This window comes from Sminthopsis crassicaudata, chromosome 4, assembly GCF_048593235.1.
Source record: "Sminthopsis crassicaudata isolate SCR6 chromosome 4, ASM4859323v1, whole genome shotgun sequence".
In the NCBI taxonomy this organism is placed as follows: domain Eukaryota; kingdom Metazoa; phylum Chordata; class Mammalia; order Dasyuromorphia; family Dasyuridae; genus Sminthopsis; species Sminthopsis crassicaudata.
The window spans coordinates 282,385,839-282,411,362 of record NC_133620.1 but is presented as its reverse complement, the minus strand read 5'-3'; the positions used below and the strand labels follow the sequence as shown (position 1 = coordinate 282,411,362).

The 25,524-nt window shown below is 40.4% G+C and overlaps 1 protein-coding gene across 1 annotated transcript in view; it reads left to right on the top strand.

Annotated features, from left to right (window-relative positions):
- The first annotated feature begins 2,361 nt into the window (after positions 1–2,361).
- GLP1R (glucagon like peptide 1 receptor) overlaps positions 2,362–25,524 on the top strand; it is a 90,588-nt gene continuing 67,425 nt past the window's right edge. The window contains exons 1-3 of the mRNA XM_074311022.1: positions 2,362–2,510; positions 23,561–23,651; positions 25,315–25,425. Coding sequence (XP_074167123.1) covers positions 2,433–2,510; positions 23,561–23,651; positions 25,315–25,425 — 280 coding nt within the window. The 5' untranslated portion in view covers positions 2,362–2,432. The remainder of the gene's footprint in view (positions 2,511–23,560; positions 23,652–25,314; positions 25,426–25,524) is intronic.

Genomic DNA, 25,524 nt, shown 5'->3' with positions numbered 1-25,524 from the left:
CCTTGGATGCCTTCCTTTTCAGCAAGATTGCCTGGCTTACCTGTCTGTCAGTGGCAGTCCTGTAATAGTGCAGATGAGCCTCTTCTCCATAGAGCTTGTTCATTTGAATGACACCTGCAAATTACTATGCTGGAAGCCCAGTTAGTGGTCTGGGAGATGGTGCTATTCCTAGGACTCTCTGTCTTACCTGCACGTCAGTGGCATTTGGTTGAGAAGAAAGGAATTAGTAGAGGAAATGGGTCTTGAACACTTCTCTGCCCTTAGATCCTCCAAAACCTTTATCTCTGGACATTATCTGGGGGAGAATGAAACTTCTATCAACTTTCCGTTATTCAGAGTTTGCTAACCAGCCTAATGAACAGTCCAAGTTGCAGGTCCCAGAATCCCAATATTGGAAGGTGACCATCTAATTCGATGCCTACCTGAAAAAAAAAAAAAAAGTTTCTATTTTGCAACATACCTGACAATTGGTCTTTAGGTTGGAGAGCTCCAATTATTGGGGATCCACAACACCCTATGCAACTCCAGTCCAATTTGGAAAATTTTAGGAAGTTATTCTTGATATCAAGCTGAAATCTTCCTCTCTACAAGTTCTATATGTTGTTCCTAGTTCTACACATTGTGATCAAGCAGAGTAAATCTAACATTTCTTTTACGTGACTTCCCTTCAAATATCTGGGGACAGCTATGGTGTCTAACACACCTTTCTAAGAGTCTTTTATTCAAGCTCAACTTATCTCCCATTCCTTGATCCTCCAGTGACATGAATCCTGGCACCCTCCTCTCTGTGCCTCCTGCTGCTCAACGTCTTTCCTAAACTGTGGTGCCCAGAATTGGCCAAGGGCACAACATAATGCAAACATCACCTTAGCCCTTTGGTTTTTCTTTCCTTGTTCCTTTGAATAAAGGGTTTGTAGTCAAAGGGACATGAGTGCAAACTTAAATCTATGCTTTTTACTTGTCCTTAACGTTTCTTATGGTACAAGGAGGTTTTAATAGGAAACCAGAAGAAGTTATTCATTTGATAAGCAGTTATTAAGTGTCTCCTCTAAGTAGAATATAGTGCTGGACCCTAGCCAGGTAAATACTGTAGAGACAAACCTATCCTCACGGAGCTTATGGAAGAATAAGACCTATACACAGACTATAATGCATGTTGGACTGTGATGTGTATGAGATATACATACATGCATCCGAGGAGGAGCCAGCCTGCTTGAAAGGGGGATGTGGGGTGGTGGAATAGGATAACATTTCCAATGACATAGTGAGGAGGGTTCAATTATTCTGTGAATTCTGTTCTATGAAAATGACAGCAAGGCACATACATGGCTATTCATCAGAAATAAGAGGAAGCTGTGGAGTGGACAGCCAGTCTTGAAGTTCAAGTCTCACCCCTGGTAAGTGCAGTGTTACTCTGGTCAAAGTCACTCAACACCTTCCTCTTCTAGGCAGCCCTCTAAGCCTATAAATAGAAGAAATGCTGCTGATTTGCAATGATAAAGGGATTTTTCCACATCTAGGAGTTCCTTGTACTAATAAAATCACAGGCCCAGTCCTTGGCCTCTAGAATAAAACTATTAATTGTTCTGCATGACTTCCTTTCAGAAATCTGAAGACAGTTACTAAGTCTGCCACCCTTCCTCATTAGTCTTAGCTCCCAGTCAAATGTTCTCCTAAATATCCCCCAGACTAACGTCTCTGTCTCTGTCTCTCTGTTGGTCTGTCTGTCTGCCTCTCAGCCAGTCTGTCTGTCTGTCACACACACATACACACGGTGTAACAAGTCTCAGTAGTTTTAAGCTATTAAAGCCTTGAACATGTTTGTTTAGTCAGGTGGGAGATTTTTTTTTCAGTAATAATAGAGAAGTACGAATTTTAAAAATAGGATTGGATTTGATTTATTAGAGGAATGGGGGGAATAATGGGATAAGAGGCTTTTGGATTTTAAATATGCGGTTATTATAAAGGTTTGGCTGGAAGCTCAAGATGAGAAAGGGTTGGAGGAGTGGGGAGCTGGGTTTCAGTGAACTCCGACAAAGTAGCCACGCAGATTCATTCATACTCGCGCCCCCGTCCCCTGGCTTTGAAGTAGTGTCCCGGCGGAGGGCGCTTGTGGAGAAGGCGCAGAGACTCCGCGGCTCCTGGTCCGGTTCCCCACTTTCCCGCTGCACCCAGACAGTCAGGTCTGCGGGGGAGGGTCCCCCTGCGACCCTGCCTCTCAGCTTCGGGGCCCCTCCATCCAAGGGGAGCCCCACCCCGGATCGACCCGCCCCCAGCTCCTCCCTGACGGGAGGGGGTGGGGGGGCGGCTCTAGTCCGGCTCCTCCTCCCCCGGGCGCGGGCCCCAGGAGCTCCCCGGGCCGGCTCCGCTCTGCTCCTTCAGTACAGCGGTGCCTCAGGTGGCGGACATGCTTCGGTCCTGACCCGCCCGCCATGGCCAGTCCCCCAGCCCCGCTCCGACTCACCCTCCTTCTGCTGGGCACGGTGGGCAGGGCCGGCCCCCACCCTCAGGTATGACCCCCTGGGGAGCTGGGGGAGGGAGGTCAGACCCTGCAAACACCCGTACACTCCGGACTCGGGGCCCGTCCCCGTCCCACCGCATCCCCCTCTCTCTTTCCCCAAGCGTCCTTCTCCCTCTCCCCATCCCAGGGAAGCCGCGGGCGCTCCTCTGTATCCCCCGATATCGCAGGAGCGTGTTGGGGCCGGGGGGGATGGTTAAGATGCGGGGAGACCAGCGCACAAGGCAAACTCTGGAGCCAAAACAGACCTTTAGACTTTAGGGACTCGGGTAGAGACGCAAAACGGGGAGATGGGAAGTGGGGGGCTCTTTATTTCGGGGATGACGGGCGCCTTGAATCCAGGAGCTGAAACTCGAGGGGAGGGATGCTAGAGCTGGAGGTTCTTGCTCCCCACCACCTCTGCAGTAACTCCTTATCCTTGCCTCAAGCTCCTCGGCACCCCCTGTCCGGCAGCCACACTCTCCGACTGCCCTGACTTAGAACTCAGTCCCACACCATCTCCTCACTCTTTCGGACTCTCCCCTAGTTCACCGGCCTCCCCTCCTTCCCCAGATATCCGGCGGGTTAGACTGAGCCCCAGGAACACACCTCCGCTACGTCCCCAGGTTAGCACGCTCTCTCCCTACACTGGCTTTTTCTCTCCCCTTCAACACCCCCGCCCCAACCTTCTCTTGCCTCTCGCTGCCTTTCTCTAAGCCTACCTTCGGTCCTCCGACACTCTTACTCAGACTTCCATCTCCCAAACCTGCGGTCTCCCTGCCTGGATTTTAGCTGCAGGGGATGGAGACCTCTCCGTTTCTAAGTCCTCTCACTTTTCTCCATTTTCTGACACTACCCACTCCTGCTCTTTACTGTTCCCTCCTCACTTAACATTTTCTCCTCCACTTTTCCTCTCCTGGTTTCTGTTTTCACCTCCGTTTTTCTAGTAAATTTTCCAAAGCTTTAATTTTGGAGCTCAAGGAAAGCTGGGGGTGGGGGGAGCAGGGAAGAGAGAGACAGGGCACCTTGGGAACCTGTCCTCTGCTCCTCCTCCTGTGCCTGCCCTTCATCTCTCAGACTTTGACTCAGAGGACACAACCTTAGAGTCTCTAGCCCCTTTTCTGATGACTGAGGTGATGTGCATTCTCCCTCTATCTTATCTCTGCCCTCAGTCACCTTCTTGTACCTCTCACTTCTGCACCTCCAGGGCTCTTTGGCTTCACCTCCGCACCTCCTTCCCTATCTTCCAGTCCAATTTTTGGGACTCAGAGCCTCTGCAGCAAATCATGCAGAGAGGCCCCAGTGTCCTTCTTAGTCGGGCTCTCCCATCACACAGTATTCACTTCATTCTGTCTTGTCAGAGCTTCTCTTTGTCTGTCTGTCTGTCTCTCTCCTATCCTCCAGCCTCCCTGTTCATGACCTTGCTGGTAAAAGGGGCTTCCCATTCCAGTGGTCATGACTTATCTCTCTGTCTACCTCCTCCTTTATCCTTTCCTCCACAGAGTAACTGCTGTGGAGTAAGGGGAAAGGGATGATATGTTTACCAAGTGCTTTCTTGAGAAGCAGATAAGGGCTGGCTCTGATCATCCTTGTTCTGGTGTCATAGACCTATCCTTTTCTACATCGCATCCTTAGAGAATTCTAATATTTGGAGTGAGAGTAGGAGAATCTAAACCTTACTATAATCTCCTCGGGACGCATATGGCTTTGTCTTCAGACTTGGAGATGGGGAAGTCCAGGCCCTGGCTGAGAAAACACAAGGTGCCTACCAGATGTGGTAAATCAGATGTGCTTCATAGCAAAGAAAACAAATAAATTCCCTGTTCTATGAACTTCTATTAGAGATTCCCCCTTCTTCCTTTGTCCCCTTCCTATCAATCTGATTCCTGTCTCTGGACACTCCAGGTCTAAGATTCTCTTTTTCCAACCTCCCTATAAGCGGAACTGCCCTTCCCCACACCTGACAGTCAGCCAGGCAGTCCCATTGGCTGGTGTTTTCAGGGATAGGAAGCAAGCCAGACCTGGTAGACTCTACCTTTTCTGGGCATGAATGGTGTGTTTGCCAGTAAGATACAGAGGCTTGCCAGATTATTTTAGACCTAATCTATTCATGTCTCCAACATCATCTTCCCTGAAGCATATGGGACCAAGAATAAAACCACCATTGGAAGGGAAGGGGGGATGATTTGTTTACTATTCTTGCTCTCCCAATAAAAGTTTATAGATAGGGTGTGAATTTCTTGGATGGGAATCAGTGGTCCGTAGGTAGTCCATCTTCTTTAATTATAGTGGAGGGTAGAATGCCCTCTCCCACACAAGGCCATCTTCCCTTCTGAAGTGTCTAATAACCCATCCTCATATGTATCCTTTGCCCAAAAATTCTCTTCTCCCTCTCCCCCAACCAAATGACTTGTTTTCTTCCCCTAGACGTTTTAGAGATGAGATCTATTACTGTGTGGATTAGACTAGACTTGTTACCCTAAAATGATGAGTAATGAGAGGCTCCAAATGAGGTTGGTGGCTGCAGATGATCTAAAAAAAGAGATTCTAATGGAGACCACTTGAGCTTTGAGGTTATACCTAGAGCAAGTTGGTGATCTACTACTTTCTGTCTCTAGTTAGGCCTGATCTAATGGGAAGGGGATTAAGATAAATAGAAGAATTAAGTTTTGAATCTATAAATGCACAACATATACCATTACTAAATAATTTTCATTTTTTTCTGAGGTAAATAAGGTCAGAAGGATTCATTCCTCATTTCCCCTTTCATTCCCTCTCCACCAAAAATTATTTCCTCCTCTGAACTAATGCCACTTTGTACCCTCATGCTGTGCTTTGGCGTTATACCTGATATTATAGCTATTTGTTTATACACCATGGTTCCCCTGACAAACATTTAGCTAGGCAAGGACAGGGTCTTCAATAACAAGAAATAAACATCTATTAATTACTTACTATATGCAAGTAATTACCTATTATGTACAAAATGGAAGAAGGCTGGATGGAGAATAGTCGAGTTTGTCAGGGAGTAATGTGTGAGATTAAAATGGGAAAGGCAGACCAGAGCCAGATGTTGTGGGGCCTTAAATGCCAGAATCAGTAGTTTATACTTTAATCAGCAAACAATTGAGAGTCACTGAGATTTTTGAGGAAAGAAGTAGAGTGCTCAGAATAGGAAAATAATGGGCAATGATGTGAAGGACTGATTGGGAAGGGAACTTTTGGCAAGTGGCCACAAGGATCTGAACTAGGAACTAGCAAGGAGAAGTTGAAGTCAGAAAAGTTGAGGTAATATTGGCAGGACTTGGTGACTTGGAGTAATGAGAGGGAAGAGTCCACGATCTATGATGTCTCTGAGGTTACCAGCTTAGGTGAGTGGAAAGATAACAGGATAGAAATAAAGAAGTTAAAAGAAGAAACAGGTTTCTGTTCTTTGGTGAGAAGACAAAGTTCTGCCCCTGAAATTCTTCATATAGCTTTGGACAAGCCACAATCTCTCTGGACCTCATTTTTTAATTAAGGGTCTTTGTGGTGCTATGGTCCTGTAAGTTTATTTTTGGAGATGTTGAATTATAGATGTTAAAGGATACTCAAGGTGGAACTCTAGTGAACAGTTAAAAATTCAGGATTGGCACTCTGGAGGAGAGGTTAGGGCAAAGATGTAGTCTTGGGAACCATCAACATAGAGATGATCATTTAAGCCATGAAAATGGATTAGATAAAAAATAGGGAGACTATGTAGAGAGAATCAAGGGTAATGGCCAGAGCATTCTAGGAGTAATCCTACAATAGGAGGAAATCATTTTCCTGCAAAGGAGAAAGAGAAATGGTCAAAATGCTTTGTCACAGTAGTTGAGTCTCAAGAAAGAGGAAATGACCAATATTGTTAGTGCTGAAAAGAAGTCAATACGAGGATAGAAAAAGATAATAGTTAAAAAAGGTGGTTTATGACCTTGTAGAGAGCTCAGAAGAGTGGTGGCACTACAAGCCATATTGTAAGTGATTGCGGTATGATTGAATGGTGAAACAATGAAGGCAAGAGTAGGATCAGGAAAAGGAAGGAGAGATGAGGGACAATAGTCTCAGGGGAGAGTAAAGTGAAAATAAGGTAGAGGAGACTTAAACATTTTTTAAACCAAGGGAAAATTGTGAGAAAAAGAGAAAAGGGAGATAGGAGAAAGGAACAGGAAGAAGTGAAAAGAGTAATGGAGTAACAAGGGAAAAAAAAGAAGGAAGGAAAGAAGAAAAAAGGAAGCAGAAAAGGAAGAGGAAGAAGGAAATAGAACAAAGAAGGATGAGAGGAGGAAGAGAAAGAAAAAGAAGAGAATGAATAGAGCAAGGGAACCCACAGAGAGAAGAAGAAGAAAGACTATGAAAGAAGAAAAGGATGAGAGAAGGAGAGAGATTAAAGATTCATAAAAGAGGAAATATCTAATATAGCCAAGTCATGCTAGAGGTTTAGTCATTAAATACATAGGGTTATCCTAAGGGAAGGAAAGCTACTTACTAATCTGAGCAGCAGAGAATGAATAAGGAATAAAAGAGAAGAATTGAATGAATTCATATTGTTGTTTAGTTGTTTCAGACTCTTTGTGACCCCATTTGGGGTTTTCTTGTCATTTCATTGGCTTGCCATTTCCTTTTCCAGTTCATTTTAAGATGAGGAAACTGTGGCAGATAGGATTAAGTGACTTGCCTGGGGTCACACAATTAGTAAACAACTGAGGCCAGATGTGACTTAAGGTTTTCCTGCCTCCATGTCCAGCTCACTAACCTAGCTGTCCATACTCATATCAGTTGACCTCAATCTTCTGGGTAAAATAGAAAGTAAAATCCCTTTTCAAATTTCAAGTCAGGAGATCAGAGACAGTTTAGGATCTGAGGAGATTCGGCATTTGGAATTTGCTTCTGGGAATATGCTAGTCAATAAGAAATGAGTAAAAGAATTACTATGAAGTGATGAGAACCCAATTGAGCCTGAAAAATACTGCATTGTAGGTGACTCAGTCAAAACAGTTTTAGGATTTGTTCTACTAGTGGAGAATAGGATTGGACAACACAGATAGTGGAAGTTACCCTGGAATGTGTATTAGCTTGCAAGGTGGAGGGAAATGCAAAGGCAAGGGACTCGTGGAAGAGAAAGCATTACTGAAATGTCTGGCTAGGTAGAAAAGTAACACCAAAGCAGGCTAAATAGTCTCAAAGAACAAGGTGGCATTTAAGGATAAAAGGTCATTATGAAGATGAAAAACAGTCATGAGAGGAGTCAGGGGAAATATATAAAATATATATATAAAAGAAAAAAGAATTTGGAGAAGTTAAAGACTATAATCAGAAAGAGGAATTGGAGAGGCTAGCATCTTGGAAGGGAGGCAGTTTTGAGGGATATTAAAATTTAAGGTGTGACCATTGCAGGAGGGTAAGTTTGGTATATTATCCACTTCTGTGTCTTTTACAATGCTTCAGTGGTCTGCCAGTTACAGCAGGCAGACAGTTATCCCTTCCACATTTCAACTTTTCCTATTAAGGAGTTTTAATATATAGGGAATCAATCTAAAAAATTAAATGGAAACCTTTTGGGAGCTTTGCAGAAGCCAGAGATGATATCCAAAGACCAGTAAATGACACAGAAAAGGCTTAGAAACTCAGAAATGCATAAAATACATATGTAATATTGTTTAATATCAACATATTTTGGCAAACTTCTCTCATATGAAGGGAGAAACAAAAAAAATTTGCATAGATTTAAAGATCCAGGGGGTACAGAGGGGTGTAAGAGGGTGCTCTGTTCTTAACCCCCACCATGTGGAAAGATTTAACCAAATATTAGGTATCTACTGTGAGCTAAAAGCTGACAGAGATGCAGAGATTAAATAAAACATGGTCACTGTCCTTAAGCAGTTCTTGATCTAGAGAAGTGTCTGAGAACAGATACTCTATTTCCATCTCTATCTTGGTTAAGTGCTAAGGGATACTTAAGCCAAAAACCATTCTAGGTTTCAGGGGGCTTACAGACTAAGGAGAAGGCTCAATAGTGCATTTGATCTGGGTCTTAAAAGATAGGTGGGATCTTTAAAAGGTGGAGATAAAAGGTTGTAAGGATTCCAGGTAGAGAGAACATAAGAAAAGACATAGGGGCAATCAAAACATTGTCAGATGGTTATGGAAGAATGATGGGGTCTATTTTCTGTAGTGTTAGCACATATGACCTGTTCATTTTAAATTTCAGTTGGGAGAGGGCTGCTAGGTGGTGCAGTGGACAGAGCAGCAGCCCTGAAGTCTGGAGGACCTGAGTTCAAATGTGGTCTCAGACACTTTGATACTTCCCAGCTGTTTGACCCTGGGCAAGTCACTTAACCCTAATTGCCTCAGGGGAAAAAAGAAGTAAATTTCAAATGGGAAAACTGAGGCTGAGATTAATGATTTGTCTGAAATCACATAAGCTGGAGACAGAGCTGGGGCTAGGAGGCAGGTGTGAGTAGAAGGAATTAAAAATTAGATCTCTTAAGGCCTAGCATAGTATTTTTTCCCTTTCTGCTTTTTAAAATCTTATCTTTATTATCTTTTATTTTTATTTTACCTTCATATCAAAGAGATTCCTCCTTTCTCTACTCTTTTCTCTCCTTGCCCAAGCCAACTCTTGTAACAGATTTAAAAAAAGAAATGAGGGTAGCACTTCAGCAAAAGCATCCTGGCAATCAGCCAGCTTGTATTTATTAAGCACCTGCTATGTGTCAGGAACTATGATAAATTCTGGGAAACAAAGGTTAAAAAAAAGAACAAACCATCCCTTCTTCTCAAGGGGATCACATGCAATTTACGTCCAGACAAGCCACATAGAAGATAAATGTGGACTGTTGTTGTTGTTTGTCCTTCCTTCTTCTTTTTTTTTTTTTAATTTTTAAAATTAATTTTATAATTATAAAATTTTTTGACAGTATATATGCATGAGTAATTTTTTTATAACATTATCCCTTGTAATCATTTTTCCAGATTTTCCCCTGCCTTCCTCTACTCCCTCCCCTACATGACTGGCAGTCTCATATATTTTACATGTGTTACAGTATAACCTAGATACAATATATGTGTGTAAATCCAATTTTCTTGTTGCACGTTAAGTATTGGATTCCGAAGGTATAAGTAACCTGGGTAGATAGACAGTAGTGATAATATTTTACATTCAATTCCCAGTGTTCCTTCTCTGGGTGTAGTTGTTTCTGTCCATCATTGATCAACTGGAAGTGAGTTGGATCTTCTTTATGTTGAAGATATCCACTTCCATCAGAATACATCCTCATACAGTATTGTTGCTGAAGTGTACAGCGATCTTCTGGTTCTGCTCATTTCACTCAGCAACAGTTGATGTAAGTCTCTCCAAGCCTCTCTGAATTCATCCTGCTGGTCATTTCTTACAGAGCAATAATATTCCATAACCTTCATATACCATAATTTACCCAACCATTCTCCAACTGATGGACATCCATTCATCTTCCAGTTTCTAGCCACTACAAAAAGAGCTGCTACAAACATTTTGGCACATACAGGTCCCTTTCCCTTCTTTAGTATTTCTTTGGGATATAAGCCCAATAGCAGCGATGCTGGGTCAAAGAGTATGCACAGTTTGATAACTTTTTGGGCATAGTTCCAAATTGCTCTCCAGAATGGCTGGATTCTTTCACAACTCCACCAACAATGCATCAGTGTCCCAGTTTTCCCACATCCCTTCCAACATTCATCATTATTTGTTCCTGTCATCTTAGCCAACCTGACAGGTGTGTAGTGGTATCTCAGAGTGGTCTTAATTTGCATTTCTCTGATCAGTGATTTGGAACACTCTTTCATATGAGTGGATATAATTTCAATTTCATCATCTGAGAATTGTCTGTTCATATCCTTTGACCATTTATCAATTGGAGAATGGTTTGATTTTTTATAAATTAGGGTCAGTTCTCTATATATTTTGGAAATGAGACCTTTATCAGAACCTTTAACTGTAAAATATTTTCCCAATTTGTTACTTCCCTTCTAATCTTGTTTGCATTAGAATTGTTTGTACAGAAACTTTTTAGTTTTATGTAATCAAAATCTTCTATTTTGTGATCAATAATGATCTCTAGTTCTCCTCTGGTCATAAATTCCTTCCTCCTCCACAGATCTGAGAGTTAGATTATTCTCTGTTTCTCTAATCTATTTATGATCTCATTCTTTATGCCTTATGATCTTATCTTGGTATATGGTATTAAGTGTGGATCCATATCTAATTTCTGCCATACTAATTTCTAGTCTTCCAAACAGTTTTTTTCAAATAATGAATTTTTATCCCAAATGTTGGTATCTTTGGGTTTGTTAAACACTAGATTGCTATAGTTGTACCCTTTTTTGTTCTTTATACCTAATCTCTTCTACTGATCGACCGGTCTATCTCTTAGCCAATACCAAATGGTTTTGGTGATTGTTGCTTTATAATATAGTTCTAGATCAGGTACAGCTAGACCACCTTCATCTGACTTTTTTTTCATTACTTCCCTTGAAATTCTCGACCTTTTGTTGTTCCATATGAATTCTGTTGTTATTTTTGTAGGTCATTAAAATAGTTTCTTGGGAGTCTGATTGGTATAGCACTAAATAAATAGATTAGTTTGGGGAGTATTGTCATCTTTATTATATTCGCTCAGCCTATCCAAGAGCACTGAATGTCTTTCCAATTATTTAAATCTGACTTTATTTTTGTGGCAAGTGTTTTGTAATTTTGCTCATATAACTCCTGACTTTCCTTTGGTAGATATATTCCCAAATATTTTATACTATCAACAGTTATTTTGAATGGAATTTCTCTCTGTATCTCTTGCTCTTGGATTGTGTTGGTATTGTATAAAAATGCTGAGGATTTATGTGGATTTATTTTGTATCCTGCAACTTTGCTAAAGTTCTGAATTATTTCTGATAGCTTTTTAGCAGAGTTTTTGGGGTTCTCTAAGTATACCATCATGTCATCTGCAAAGAGTGGTAGTTTGATTTCCTCATTTCCTACTCTAATTCCTTGAATCTCTTTCTCGGCTCTTATGGCCGAGGCTAGCATTTCTAATACAATATTGAATAGTAATGGTGATAGTGGGCAACCTTGTTTCACTCCTGATCTTACAGGATTATTCCAGTTCAGTTCCAGTTTATCTCCATTATATATGATGTTTACTGATGGTTTTAAATATATGCTCCTTATTATTTTAAAGAATAGTCCATTTATTCCTATACTCTCAAGCGTTTTTAGTAGGAATGGATGTTGGATTTTATCAAATGCTTTTTCTGCATCTATTGAGATGATCAAATGGTTTTTATTAATTTGATTATTAATATGCTCAATTATACTAATAATTTTCCTAATATTAAACCAGCCCTGCATTCCTGGTATAAATCCTACTTGATCACAGTGTATTATCTTGGGGATGATTTTCTGAAGTCTTTTTGCTAATATCTTATTTAAGATTTTAGCATCAATATTCATTAAGGAAATTGGTCTATAGTTTTCTTTCTCAGTTTTCGATCTACCTGGTTTAGGTATCAGTACCATGTCTGTGTCATAAAAGGAGTTTGGTAGGACTCCTTCATCCCCTATTTTTTCAAATAGTTTATATAGCATTGGAGTTAGGTGTTCTTTAAATGTTTGGTAGAATTCACATGTAAATCCATCTAGTCCTGGGGACTTTTTCCTGGGGAGTTGATTAATAGCTTGTTCTATTTCTTTTTCTGAAATGGGACTATTTAAACAATTTATCTCCTCCTCTGTTAATCTAGGAAGCCTATATTTTTGGAGGTAGTCATCCATTTCACTTAAGTTATCAAATTTATTGGCATAAAGTTGGGCAAAATAACTCATTATTTCTCTAATTTCCTCTTCATTAATGGAAAGATCCCCTTTTCATTTGTAAGACTAACAATGTGATTTTCCTCTTTCCTTTTTCTGATCAGATTTACCAAAGGTTTATCTATTTTATTGGCTTTTTCATAAAACCAACTCTTGGTTTTATTTATTAATTCAATAGTTTTTTTTAACTTTAAATATTATTGATTTCTCCTTTTAATTTTAGTATTTCAAGTTTAGTTTTTGGTTGGGGGGGTTTAATTTGGTCTTTTTTAGCTTTTTAAGTTGCAGGCCCAATTCATTAATCTTCTCTTTTTCTATTTTATTCAAATAAGCCTCTAAAGACATAAAATTTCCCCTTATTACTGCTTTAGCTGCATCCCACAAATTTTGGTATGATGTCTCATCATTGTCATTTTCTTGGGTGAAATTATTAATTGTTTCTATAATTTGCTGTTTCTCCCAGTCATTCTTTAAGATGAGATTATTCAGTTTCCAATTACTTTTTGGTCTATTTACCCCTAACTACTTATTGAATGTAGTTTTTATTGCATTGTGATCTGAGAAGAAGGCATTTACTATTTCTGCCTTCCTGCATTTAATTTTGAGATCTTTATGTTCTAATATATGGTCAATTTTTGTATAGATTCCATGAACTGCTGAGAAGAAAGTATACTTCTTTCTATCACCATTCCGTTTTCTCCAAAGGTCTATCATATCTAGTTTTTCTAATGTTCTATTTACCTTTTTAATTTCTTTCTTATTTGTTTTGTGGTTTGATTTGTCTAATTCTGAGAGTCCAAGGTTGAGATCTCCCACTATTATAGTTTTGCTATCTATTTCTTCTTGCAACTCTCTTAACTTTTCCTTTAGGAAGTTAGATGCTATACACTTGGTGCATATATGTTTAGTATTAATATGGCTTCATTTTCTATGCTACCTTTGAAGTAGGGACCGAGGTTTCCAGGCAGACACTTCCGGTTTTGAGCACAGGGGTTTTTCATGTTAGCTGCTGATATCCACGGCCCCACAGGAGGCATTGGCTGGGGTTTGTGATGCTTTCACTGTTCAGCCTTAAATCTCAGGGTCGCTAGGCCACACAGCGGGGTCCTTCACTGGGCACTCCTCACAGCACATCCATGCTAACCACTTCTGAGGCATTTCCCGGGAGGGTGGAGCAGAACTCTCTCCCAGAACTCTCTCTTAGCTCAGGCACAGGGTTGTTGCATTCTACCTCCCATCTGGGAGGAAGCTGGTAAATAAATAAACTTCTTACCCCAAGGGCAAACCCCAACAGATTTTTAATAATGAGTAAGAAGCTGAAGAGAATGATTGACACCTTCTACACAGAGTAAGAGCAGGTATCCAACTGCAAGGAAGCTAACACCAGGCAGTCTCCAGATAACACCCTAAAGGGGAATGATACATGCCCCCCATCACATAACTCTCTCCTAGAAGAGACTATTAAAAAGTTAAGAGAGTTTGAAGAAAAATGGGGAAAGGAAAGAGAAGCTATCATAGAGAATAACAACGTCCTGAAATTTGAGTTGGAAAAAATAAAGAATTCACAGGAGGTGTAGGAAAACAACATTTGTGAATTAGAAAAGGTTAAAAATTCTCAAGAAAGTAGGATTTCTGAATTGGAAAAAGAAAATAATTCACTAAAACAAAAAAATTAGTGAAATGGAAAAAAATTCAGCAGAGCAAAATAATTCATTGAAGAAAATAACTCATTAAAAATCAGGATGGAACAAATAGAAATGAATGATTCATTGAGAAACCAAGTATCAATCAAACAAAACAAAAAAAAAAATGAAAAGCTGGAGAATAACGTCAAATACTTACTGGGAAAATCTATAGAACTGGAAAATAGATCTAGGAGAGATAATCTGAGGATCATTGGACTTCCCGAAAACTATGATCAAAAAAAGAGGCTAGATTCTATTTTACAGGAAATCATCAAAGAGAACTGTCCAGAGATAATAGAAACAGAAGGGAAAATAGGCATTGAAAGAATTCATCAAACACCTTCTGAAAAAGACCCTAAAAAACGAACTCCTCAGGACATTGTCCTTCCTTCTTGAAGAGGACCTCGACATCAGGGAGGTGATGCGATAACACAGAGATGAATTAGGTTTAAGTGAGGGAGGGCTGTGCAGATTCACCAGCCTCACTTTCACCTTTGGAGCCATCTGGGTCCAGTGGCAAGATAAGATCTGGATGACTGAAGTTGGCCCTGGATGCAGTGAGAGACCTTGGTCCTTTTAAACTAATCTCTTAAGGAGAGTGCTAAGATTAAGGTGGATTGGTGACCCAAACACTAACAAGTCTGACAGTCTAGTCCACATCCCACATCCAAGTCCATCACCTTAGCACAAACAGAAGGAGGCGCTACCTTCTTTTCATTCTTTTGGGGAATCCAACTTGGTCATCAGGACTAAACGATTTCAAGTTTTGTTCTTTCTGTTTACATTGTAATTCACTTTTTTTTTTATAGTTTCCCAGGGTCAGCTTATTTTACCCTCAATTAGTTAATACAAATCTTCCCTTATGTTTCCCTGAATTCTAAATAGTACCATTTCCTGTACTTGCAATTAACCTAAAGAATTTTGAAGCAAGAGCAGTCTCTGTGAGGCAGAGAGGTACCTGATCTACTTGACATCCAGAGGGCCTGCTTGTCAGAGACAAGATTGTTCCTTCTCAGTCTTTAATTGCCCATTCTTCTGTCCCTTAAACCTCTTCCCCAGGCCCTGAAGCTACACTAGCATACTGGGTATAAGGAATAGAGGCATAACTGGGAATTTTTGTGCCTGGGGTAAAGACCATAAATTGTGGCTACAGCAAGGAGCCCCACACTCAATTTAGTAAAAGGCAGGAGGAATTAAACAGGAAACAACCCTGTGGCACACCCTGGGATTCTAGGGAGTGACCACTGTCAGGGAGGCTATAGGTAGGGGTGGATGGAGTAAAATACAACTGGGTGGAACTGGAGAAGAGTTTATTTAGGGAGGGATGTAACTCGATGATAGAGACCCCTGGCATCTCCAAATGTGAAAGGCCAGTAGGGAAAATTAGTTGCCTTTCCTAGTTATGGCTCTGGGGTATCAAAAGTATAAAAGCATTATAATTAATGAGGTATGTGCTCCAGGATTCAAAGGTAAGGAAACTCTTGAAATATTGTTCAGAGGAGACAGAAAATATAGATACATAGATCATCTAGATATCTGTATCTATTATCTATCTTTATATATTTCTACCTATCATCTATATCTAAATATCTATATCTTATCTATCTTTATCAATCTCTATTAATATCTAGGTATCAATATATATTATTATCTTTTTCTATCTATCAATATCTATCTTCCTGTCTGTCTATCTATCTGTCTATAGCTCTCTCTTTATGGATAATTTCCTGGAAGATACTTGATACATTTCTGCCTCATCTCCTTTGGGCAAGGAATTGTTTTCCTCTGCCTCTTGTCAATCAGGGAAGGCTTTCTAAAATAGGCCACTTGGGCCCTGGTCTTTGCTGTTTAGAAGACCAAGGATATACTTCCCTCCAACTCCATTCCAGGAAACCTGCTTAAGAAGGTGTTGCATGAAGCTGTTTTAGTGCAGTTGCTGGGCCAAAACTGGAGCTAAAACAGCTTTCTAACTCTGGCTCTCTGCCCTAAGGAAAATGTCAGCTTCCCCTTGGATGGGGAACTAACTCTGCTGGCTGAGAGTGGGTTTGGGGCAAGCAAGACTATACAGCAAAGATGAGGGTGGATACTGCAGAAAGAGTGCTGGGTTCTGATTCAGGGGATCTGAGTTCTAATGTGGACTGTGTATCTCTATGACTTCGGACAAGTCATCTTATGTCTCCAGGTTTGTTTTTTCATTTGTAAAATAAGGGAATAAGACTGGATTTCTAAGATCCCTTCTAAGTATTGGTGTAATATAACTCTGATGTGGTGAGCCTGACTTTATTACCCTTCCCAGGATTATTAGTAATTTAAAAAAAAATTTTTTAAATTTTTTGCTAAGGCAATTGGGGTTAAGTGACTTGGCCAGGGTCACACAACTAGGAAATGTTAAGTGTCTGAGATGAGATTTGAACTCAAGTCCTCCTGACTCCAAGGGCTGGTGCTCTATTCACTGTGCCACCTAGCTGCCCCTGATATTAGTATTTTTTTTAAATTAACAGATCTGAGCATTAAAACAAAGTATTTCTGATTGAAAAATTTTAGGCATCAGGGAAGTTGGATGTGTTGCTTTTGCAAAGTGAAGGGTCTCCTGAAATCTTAACTGTTTACCAAATATGGTTGTAGAAAGAATTTGATTAGGATTTTGGATTTTTCTGGCAAGAGAAATACTTTATTCTGCCTCTTCAGGTCTCCCAGCTCTTAGCCTCCAACTGCTTGGGGCAACCCAAAGGACACATTGAATTCTATCTGCTAATAAGTCTCACTTCTAAACAAATAAAATTAAAGAAAAGGTGGGGACTGTTACTTTTCAGGAGCTCAGGCTGGCAACCCTGGCTGTAAGGTGGACTGAACATAGACTTCCTCCCAAGTAAAACCTTCCTGTGGTTGGAGAAAGGTATTAAAAAGACTCAGAGAAAGAACACTGTGTCTTTTGGTCTTTATTAGTTTCAAGCTAAGATGCTGAGATGCACCCTATGGCAAGAGCAGATACAGCAGAAGGCAACAAGTAAAACAATTTTCTTGGGCTATCTCTTTGATTAGATGCTATAGAAGGGCATTATGAATTGAGTTTGCATACCAAAAATATTGGTTCTATCACCTGAAAAATATCTTCGTTCTTCTTAACATTATCTTAGCAACTTCTACGTGGATAGAGACTTAGCAGCTGATTAGACATAGAGATATGAGGTGGGGGAGATTCACGGATGGATTTCAGGTGAGGAACCTTAGCAATTGAGACAATGACATTTTCCTCTACAGATATAGAGAAATTTGGAGGAGGGACAGGTTAAGGGCTAGACTAATGAGTTCTATTTTGGACATGTTATATTTAATATTTCAATAATTATTTAGGTGGAGAGCTTCTTAAAATAACACTTTAACCATGCCACCCCCCTCCTCAGGAACATACTCTAAGCAGTGAATTCAAGGCCTTCCACAATCTGAGTACAGATTATATTTCTAACCATTTAATTAATGATGCATTTTACAATGCTTTATTATTGCAAAGCACCATTGTCTCATTAGATCTTTACACTCTCTAAAGATCAAAGCTTCTTAAATTATGGGTCATGACCCCATGTGGGGTCTTATAACTGAATGTGGAGGTCAAGAAATAATGATTTATTATCAGTAAATGTTTGATTAATATACTTATTTTATATACCTATATATCCGGGGTCATATAAAAATTTCTCAGATGAAAAAGGGTTGTGAGTGGAAAAAAATTTAGAATCCCTGCTATGGACAGCCAGTTCTAAAAACTTGTTCTCTTGGGTCCCTAACAAGAGATAATTTATATAAAGTGCATTTGTAATCTTGTAGTGATAAATAGCAATTGTTAGGTAGTTGAGAAGTCAGATATCCCATAAGGGATGGAGAGAGAGATCCTGGCTAGTTCTCCAGATGTCCAATAGAGAGAGTTCAATATGATGGTCTTCCCTAGCAATATTAGAATGAGAGCCCCCTGAGAGCTGGATTATACCTCTCCCAAGAATCCTAAATCATAGGTTTTGAGCCACCTTAGTGGCTGTGTAATACAACTCTCTAATTTTGTAAACGAAGTGGCTGAAGCCCAGGAAAGTTAGGCAGCAAGGTGCAGAATCCAGGAATAGAACCTTTAGTTCAATTGCTATTTATTTAAAAAGTACTTACTAGTAACAAAACACTGTGCTGGATGGAATCCAAAGTTCCATAGTCAAATTCTACTTGGGTGGGATGGGGAAAAGCTGGAAAAGAAGAAATATGTATTAAGAGCCTACTATGTGTCTGGCCTGTTCAAAGTATTTTGCAAATATCTCAAAAATACCTCTTAGGGTCATTAGTATGGCCGTAAAAAAGTTCAAGGCAATATGAAGTTAGCAACAAAGCAAACAAACACCACTATTAGGTGGGAGAATCAGGAAAGGCTTCATGGGGGTAGAAGGCACCTGAGCTGAACCTTAAAGGAACATAACTTTCCTTCAAGTCAGAAATGGAGAGGGAAGGGTATTCTGGGTATTTCCAAGAAAAGGGGTAGAGTACAGGGAGATGGAATATTGAGGGGATTCCATGAAGGCAAGAACTTGTGGCTTCTCTTCCCCTTAAATTCCATCAGCCTTTGACAAGATAGGCAGTTATAACAGACACATTAAGTCCTTACTTAGATGAACATAGCAATGATGTGGGGAAGGGGGAGGGGGAGAAGAGGTAAATCTGACAGGCCTGCCAGTAATAGGGTTGGGTGAAGGGACATTGAAGCCTGGGAAGTTAATCTGTTCTGAAGAGCCCTCCACTCTGGAGAACTAGCCAGCTGCCTGTCCCTGGAAGAGGCTGATAAAACCTTTTAGCCTCCAGGTCACCTGCCTTATCGAGTGACCGGTGAATAGGGGAAAGGCAGCGTGGGGCAGTTATAACAGGAGGATTAGGCAGTGGGCCATCGGTCTTCATTATTTGCATACAGCTCTCGGCTAGGCACTAAGGGAGAAAGAAAGGAGAAGACAGAGCTTCTGTGCCCAGGCTGGTGGGAAATGCCAAAGGCTGCATAAAAATAAATGGTACAATCACATTTGCTTCAAAGAGCCCAAGAAAAAGCCCAATTAGGCACTGGGAAAGTTAATTTAGCCTTCCTGGGCTCCTCATCTACAAAATTAGGAAGCTGGATCAGAGAGCCTTTGAGGAGGCTCAGAATCTGTGACTAAGGATTTTAATTTGATGGGAGAGACATAATCTGGGGCTTGTCTTGGTGGCTGTGAGAGGGATCATCCTAAACTTTTGCCCAGGAATGTCCTGGGTTTCGCATCCTCCTCTTCCACCGTCGATGTCAGAGTTGACTTCTGTTTGGTTCCTCTAACTGACCTCAGTTATCTCACCTAGATCAGGAGTGCTACCTGAAGATGTAATTTGGTAGGGGTTTGATGGGACCAGGATGTAAAGGATCACGCCAGGACTGTCAGTTATAAGGAGACTTGTCTCTCTGATCAGTAAAGTAGAGGAGGGATTGGGATGAGGGAGTGGAGTTGGTGGCTCAGGTGGGCTGGGCTGGGAAGAGCAAATGAAGGAAGAGGAAGATGCGATTTTTGGCTTTCTGGGGACATGAGAGCTAGAGCTGACCCTAAGAAAAATGGTAGCATGGATGGGGGCAGAGGACCTGGCTTCAAATCTTCCCTTTGTTACTTACCACTTATGTGACTCATCACTTAATTGGGACTTAGTTTCCACATTTGCTAAATGAATCTATGATCTTAAGCAAAAGGGATAAAGTAAGGAAACTATGTTTTGTTTTATTGGATAACAAACTTGGCAGGCATTTTATTTATTCATGGCCTTCAGAGTTACCCTTGGGACTATACACACATTTATTCAAGATGCAAATACAATAAACATTTATTAAATTTCTAAGGATAACTGATATTTATATTGCACTCTACGCTTTGCAAAGCACTTGGTCTTGAGACCAAGGTCACAATGACCCTCCCGAGGCAGGTAGCATTTGATTGTTGTTATTATCTGTCCTTTGTTCTAGAAGAGGGCCATGACATCAGGGAGGTGATGCTGTGACATGCAATTGCATTGAATTGACATGAGAGAGGGCTGTGCAAGGTCACTTGCCTTGCTTTCTCCACTGGGACTTGCCCGTGATCACAAAGCTAGTATCAGAAACAAGATTGGAATCTATTTCTTTAAGATTCTAGAGCCAGAATCCTTCTGCTCAATTATGAATCTCTCTTAGTTATTGCATAAAGATAACTAGATAACCTTAGTGACTACCCTTAAGAGTTTAAAAAACATTTTACATTCATCACTTCTTTTCATTTCCACATTATTTCATGCCTACTATGTTTCTGAGAAACATCTGGTAGATAAATTGGACTGTAAGAGAGAATACCCAAAGAAGAGGAATATAAAATAAGTCTTCAGTCTTATGGCAATGGGAGACAGATGGTGAAGAGGTTTTCTTATTAGGGAGGCTTTTGTGTTTTATCAGTAGGGAGCCAGAGAAGGTTTTTGAGTGGTGGAATGACATAGTCTGGTCTTTGTTTTAGAAATATCATTTTGGCCACTGTGGGGTAGATGGATGGGAAAGGGGAAAACCTAGAGACCAATTAGGAGATTCTTACTCAAGTGATGGCCTGAAATAATAAGGGTGATTGAAAGGTGAAAGTATTATTCTTGATGCACCTTTCTTGGTCTGTTTTCAAAGCAGTTAAATGATTTTATAACTACCCTTTATTGAGGAAATTCATCTTCACAGCTCTGTTGCCCACAGAAGCCCACCCAGAATCTTGTTGCCTGCCTTCTCTCACTTTAGGCTCTTACCTGGCCATTATGTTTCTGCCATTTTTTGCCCTCTGTGACAGGATCTTGTGTTCCTGGTCTCTTCTGATAAGCTAATTTATTCTTTTTAAAAATTTTTTATTAATTTTATAATTATAATTTTTGACAGTACATATGCATGGGTAATTTTTTACTACGTTATCCCTTGTATTCACTTCTAGTCTGAATTTCTCCCTCCCTCCTTCCACCCCCTCCCCTAGATGGCAGGCAGTCCCATATATGTTAGATATGTTATAGTATATCCTAGATACAATATCTGTGTGCAGAACCGAATTTCTTGTTACACAGGAAGAATTGGATTCGGAAGGTAAAAATAACCTGGGAAGAAAAACAAAAAATACAAACAGTTTACACTCATTTCCCAGGGTTCCTTCTCTTGGTGTAACTGATTCTGTCCATCTTTGATGAATTGGAACTGAATTAGCTCTTCTCTATGTTGAAGATATCCACTTCCATCAGAATACATCCTCATACAGTATTATTGTTGAAATGTATAGTGATCTTCTGGTTCTGCTCATTTTACTCAGCATCAGATCATGTAAGTCTCTCCAAACCTCTCTGAAATCCTCCTGCTGGTCATTTCTTACAGAAAAGTAATATTCCATAACCTTCATATACCATAATTTACCCAACCATTCTCCAACTGATGGACATCCACTCAGTTTCTAGCCACTATGAAAAGGGCTGCCACAAACATTTTGGCACATACAGGTCCCTTTCCCCTCTTTAGTATTTCTTTGGGATATAAGCCCAGTAGCAGCACTAAGCTAATTTATTCTGATGCCCATGAGGAGATAACGAGTTAATATGTCATCTCTCAGGTGACATTATAATCAGGTATGAATTTTAAAAAACACAAAAAAACCCATGCCAGTCTCATCTCTTTTGGGCAATTATCATGTTACACCCTTTTAAAAAAACACCTAAAAAACACAGTCCATTTAGAAGCATTTGCTGTGGACAATGAGTAGACATACATCCTTTTAATGGGCACCTTCCATATGGGATACCTCAAAGAAAGATTTCTTGGGCAATGGGGGGAATTGCAGGCATGGAGGCACAGTGGTATGGAATAATTCTATTTCACATTTCTATAGACTTTGTTCAACCTTTCCTTTGAGATGGATCCAATGACATTAGTTGTTTATGTTGTCTTACCCACTAGAATTTAGATTGGCTTATACCTTTCTTTGTATCCCCAATGTTTAGCACAGTGTCTGAAACACTGGTTGGTGACAATTACTAAATTGCTTGGTGAGCAGCAGCCTCACATTCACCTTTGAAGTTTTGCAACCTCAAAGTAGAAATTACACAAGACCTGGATTCAGATTCTAGTCTGATCATTTCATGAAATCTCAGAACTGGAAGAGACCTTGGTGGCCAGCCCATATCTGAACAAGAGCCTTCTCTACAACATCCCTTACAAGTACTCACCCAGTCTTTAATTAAAGACCTCGGGGTGAGTCTTACTCATAAGGTTTAGAATGGTCTAGATTCCTAGTGGTCTAGAGGTTAGTGGCTATAAGAGACTTATTAAGAATCCTCTTTAAATCGGCTACAGGCTTTAGGAATGAAACAATTCACTCATTCCCGAATATTAGTTGCAAAATGAAAGTTTATTGTTAGATAGAAATCAGTTTACCCAGAGACTGACTTCTATGGTGGCAGATCTATGGAAAATAGAGTTTTGCACTGAGAATGCAGTTCTCAGTGGACAGAAAGTCCTGGCAGCAAAGGGAGCTACCGAAGTCCATCTGCAAAGACTTTAGTTGATGGAAACTATTATATTAGGTGTCTTAGTGGGGGCTGGGCAGCCCACGTTGGCTCAGACCCAGTGGGGACAAGGACAGCCCAGATCTCCTATTGGAATTCAAAGGGATGCTTTTTGACCAGGATTTGTAATTGAATCAAAGGCTCTGGCATCCCTGAAAGACAACTTGTCGGGGGAGGATCTGCCTCAGCCAGGAGGGGCTGGGAATCTGAAAGGGATCACAGATCAATAGGAAATACAGTTTATTAAAGGGACCTCAACCCGCTTCATTACTACTTACATTGACTTGGACAAAGTCTGGAGGCCTCCATTTCCTCATCTACAAAAATGGACTAAAATAACTTCTAAAGTACTTTCCAACTCTGGATCTTATTAGAGATTTTTTACAAAGAAGAAACTGCAACTCAAAGAAGTTCAGTGACTTGGAATTATAGGATTTAAAGTTGGAAGGGACTTTAGTCATCATCTAGTTGAACCCTTTTATTTTACATATGAAAAACTGAAGGAAGGAAATAAACATTTATTAAGTGCTTACCAGATACTCTGCTAATCACTTTACAAATAATATCCCTTTTGATCCTCACAAGTTTGTGGAGTTGGCTGACTTCAGGTTAGTAAGCATGGTTTTAAGTCCTGCTTTATTGTATGACTGTGAGTAAATCCTATAATCTTTGAGTCTCAATTCTCTCCTCTGTATAATGGGAATTATACCTCCTTCACAGTACAAATCAGCACCTTCTTTGCAGTTTATGGTTTTAAAGAGTACCTAGAGCACTCTTTAAGTGAGTTTCTAAGGTCTCATCCAGTGTGAGTCAGAAGTCACACTAGAATCTGCTCTTCTTGACTTTAAGGCTGGCTCTCACTTCATTATGCCAAGCTGCCTCTCACCACTTCTATCATTTGTTATTATAATTGTTATCTTTCCTTAGGTGCAATCCTTTTCGGAAACAATATATAAATGGAGGGAATATCGCCTGAAGTGTGAACAATCCATACAAGAGACACCTCTCCCAGCCACAGGTGAGCACTCTATTTTGTGTCTCTGTCATTGAGATTGATTTGACTTTCCTCCCACATTCTACTGCTGTCCCACTCAGACTTTCCCTTTGTCCTGTTACTGTTCTACCAAACAGAAACAGAATCATAAAATAGAGCAAGAAGGATCTTGGAGATCTAATTCAACTGTTTCATTATAGAGATGAACAAATTGGAGTGAGGAAGTGGTTTACCCAAGTCACAAAGATAGTGAGTAGAATACTCAGAAAACTAGTTTTTTTTTTTTTACTCCAAATAAAGTGCTCTTTCTACTACATTATGTTGAATCTCAAAATCCTCCGCACCCCTCAGATACAGAAATACCTCCCCCCCAGATCAGCATTTTTCCTGCTCCCCAACCCAACCTGTAAGTGACCAATCTTTTCTTGCAACTCTTAACCTCTTTAAACACTTTGCACCTCTCCTACTTCCTTATCACTTATGACTTGTATTACCGTTATTTGACTTCGTATTTTATCCCTTTACCAGACTAGAAACTCTTCTGGGTTTCTTTTTGGGGATTTTCCTCACCACTTGATATAGGCAATTGTGCCTAGCAGGGACTCAGCAAATATTGGATAGATAGATGGATAGATGAATGAATGAGAGGAAAAGCAGTGGAGCAAATTGGAAAACAATGAAGAACTGGATTTAAATCCTGATTCTTTTCCATATAACCTTTCTGTTCTAATTGTCCCTTATTTTCCTCATCTGTAAAATGATAGGGTTGGACAAAATGGTCTCCAAGAAACCTTTCAGATCTGAATAAAAGAATGCATGAAGGAGCAGCTCGATAGATGGTGCAGTGGGTAGAGCACCAGCCCTGAATTCAGGAGGACCCGAGTTCAAATCTGGTCTCAGACACTTAACACTTCCTAGCTGTGTGACCCTGGGCAAGTCACTTAACCCCAATTGCCTCAGCATAAAATAAAATAAAATAAAATAAAGAATGCATTGGGGGATCTTAAGCAGAGGAATGAAATTGTATAAACAGTATTCTAGGAAGATCACTGTGGCAGATTCATTCAGGTTTAATAAGAACAGGAAGGGAATTTATTAAGAGGCTGTTCCTGAACTTCAGGCACAAGAAGATGAGAACCTGAAACATGAATTAGTATGATTTTTATTGGGAATTGTAGATTTGGAAGGAATCTCAAATGTGAGGGGAATCCCTTCAGATTGGGAGGAGAGCAGAGTTTGGGATAAGTGGGCACTGAAGTGGGGAGATCAGAAGAGAAGCAATGGTTGGCCACGAGCTATTCCTGAATATGGATATATTAATGTCAGAGATGTCTGAGCTCTGATAGAAGAGCTCAGGGAAATCCCCAGTTTGGAAATCCAGGGAAAAGAGTGATCTTTTTCTCCCCAGAACCTTGGAAAATGAAGGGGTGAGCTTTCCACTTCTTTCTTCTTTATAGATGAACAAAGGGACATAAAGTAGGGATGGAAGTCAGCACTGACCTCACAGTCACAGAGAAATTAGGGACAAGAATTCAGACTCAGAGCTCTTCTCCACTGGGTCAGCCAGATTGCTCTAATTTGTGCAAGGAGTTTGTGGGTGCAAAGAGAAGGCTCTTAACCTTTAAAGAGGACCTTTCTTATTCCCATTTTCACCTAATCAGCTGTCTTCTCCATTCTCTTTATTCAGGAGGCATATTTTGCAACCGGACCTTTGATAGCTATGCCTGTTGGCCAGATGGACTCCCTGGAACCTATGTCAACGTCAGCTGTCCCTGGTACCTGCCCTGGGCCAGTAGTGGTAAGATCACTCTTGCCCCAGAACCTTCTGCTTTAGATGGGTCCCTGGATGTGGGATTGGGGTAGTGTGGATGGAAACACAATATGCCAGTATAAACAT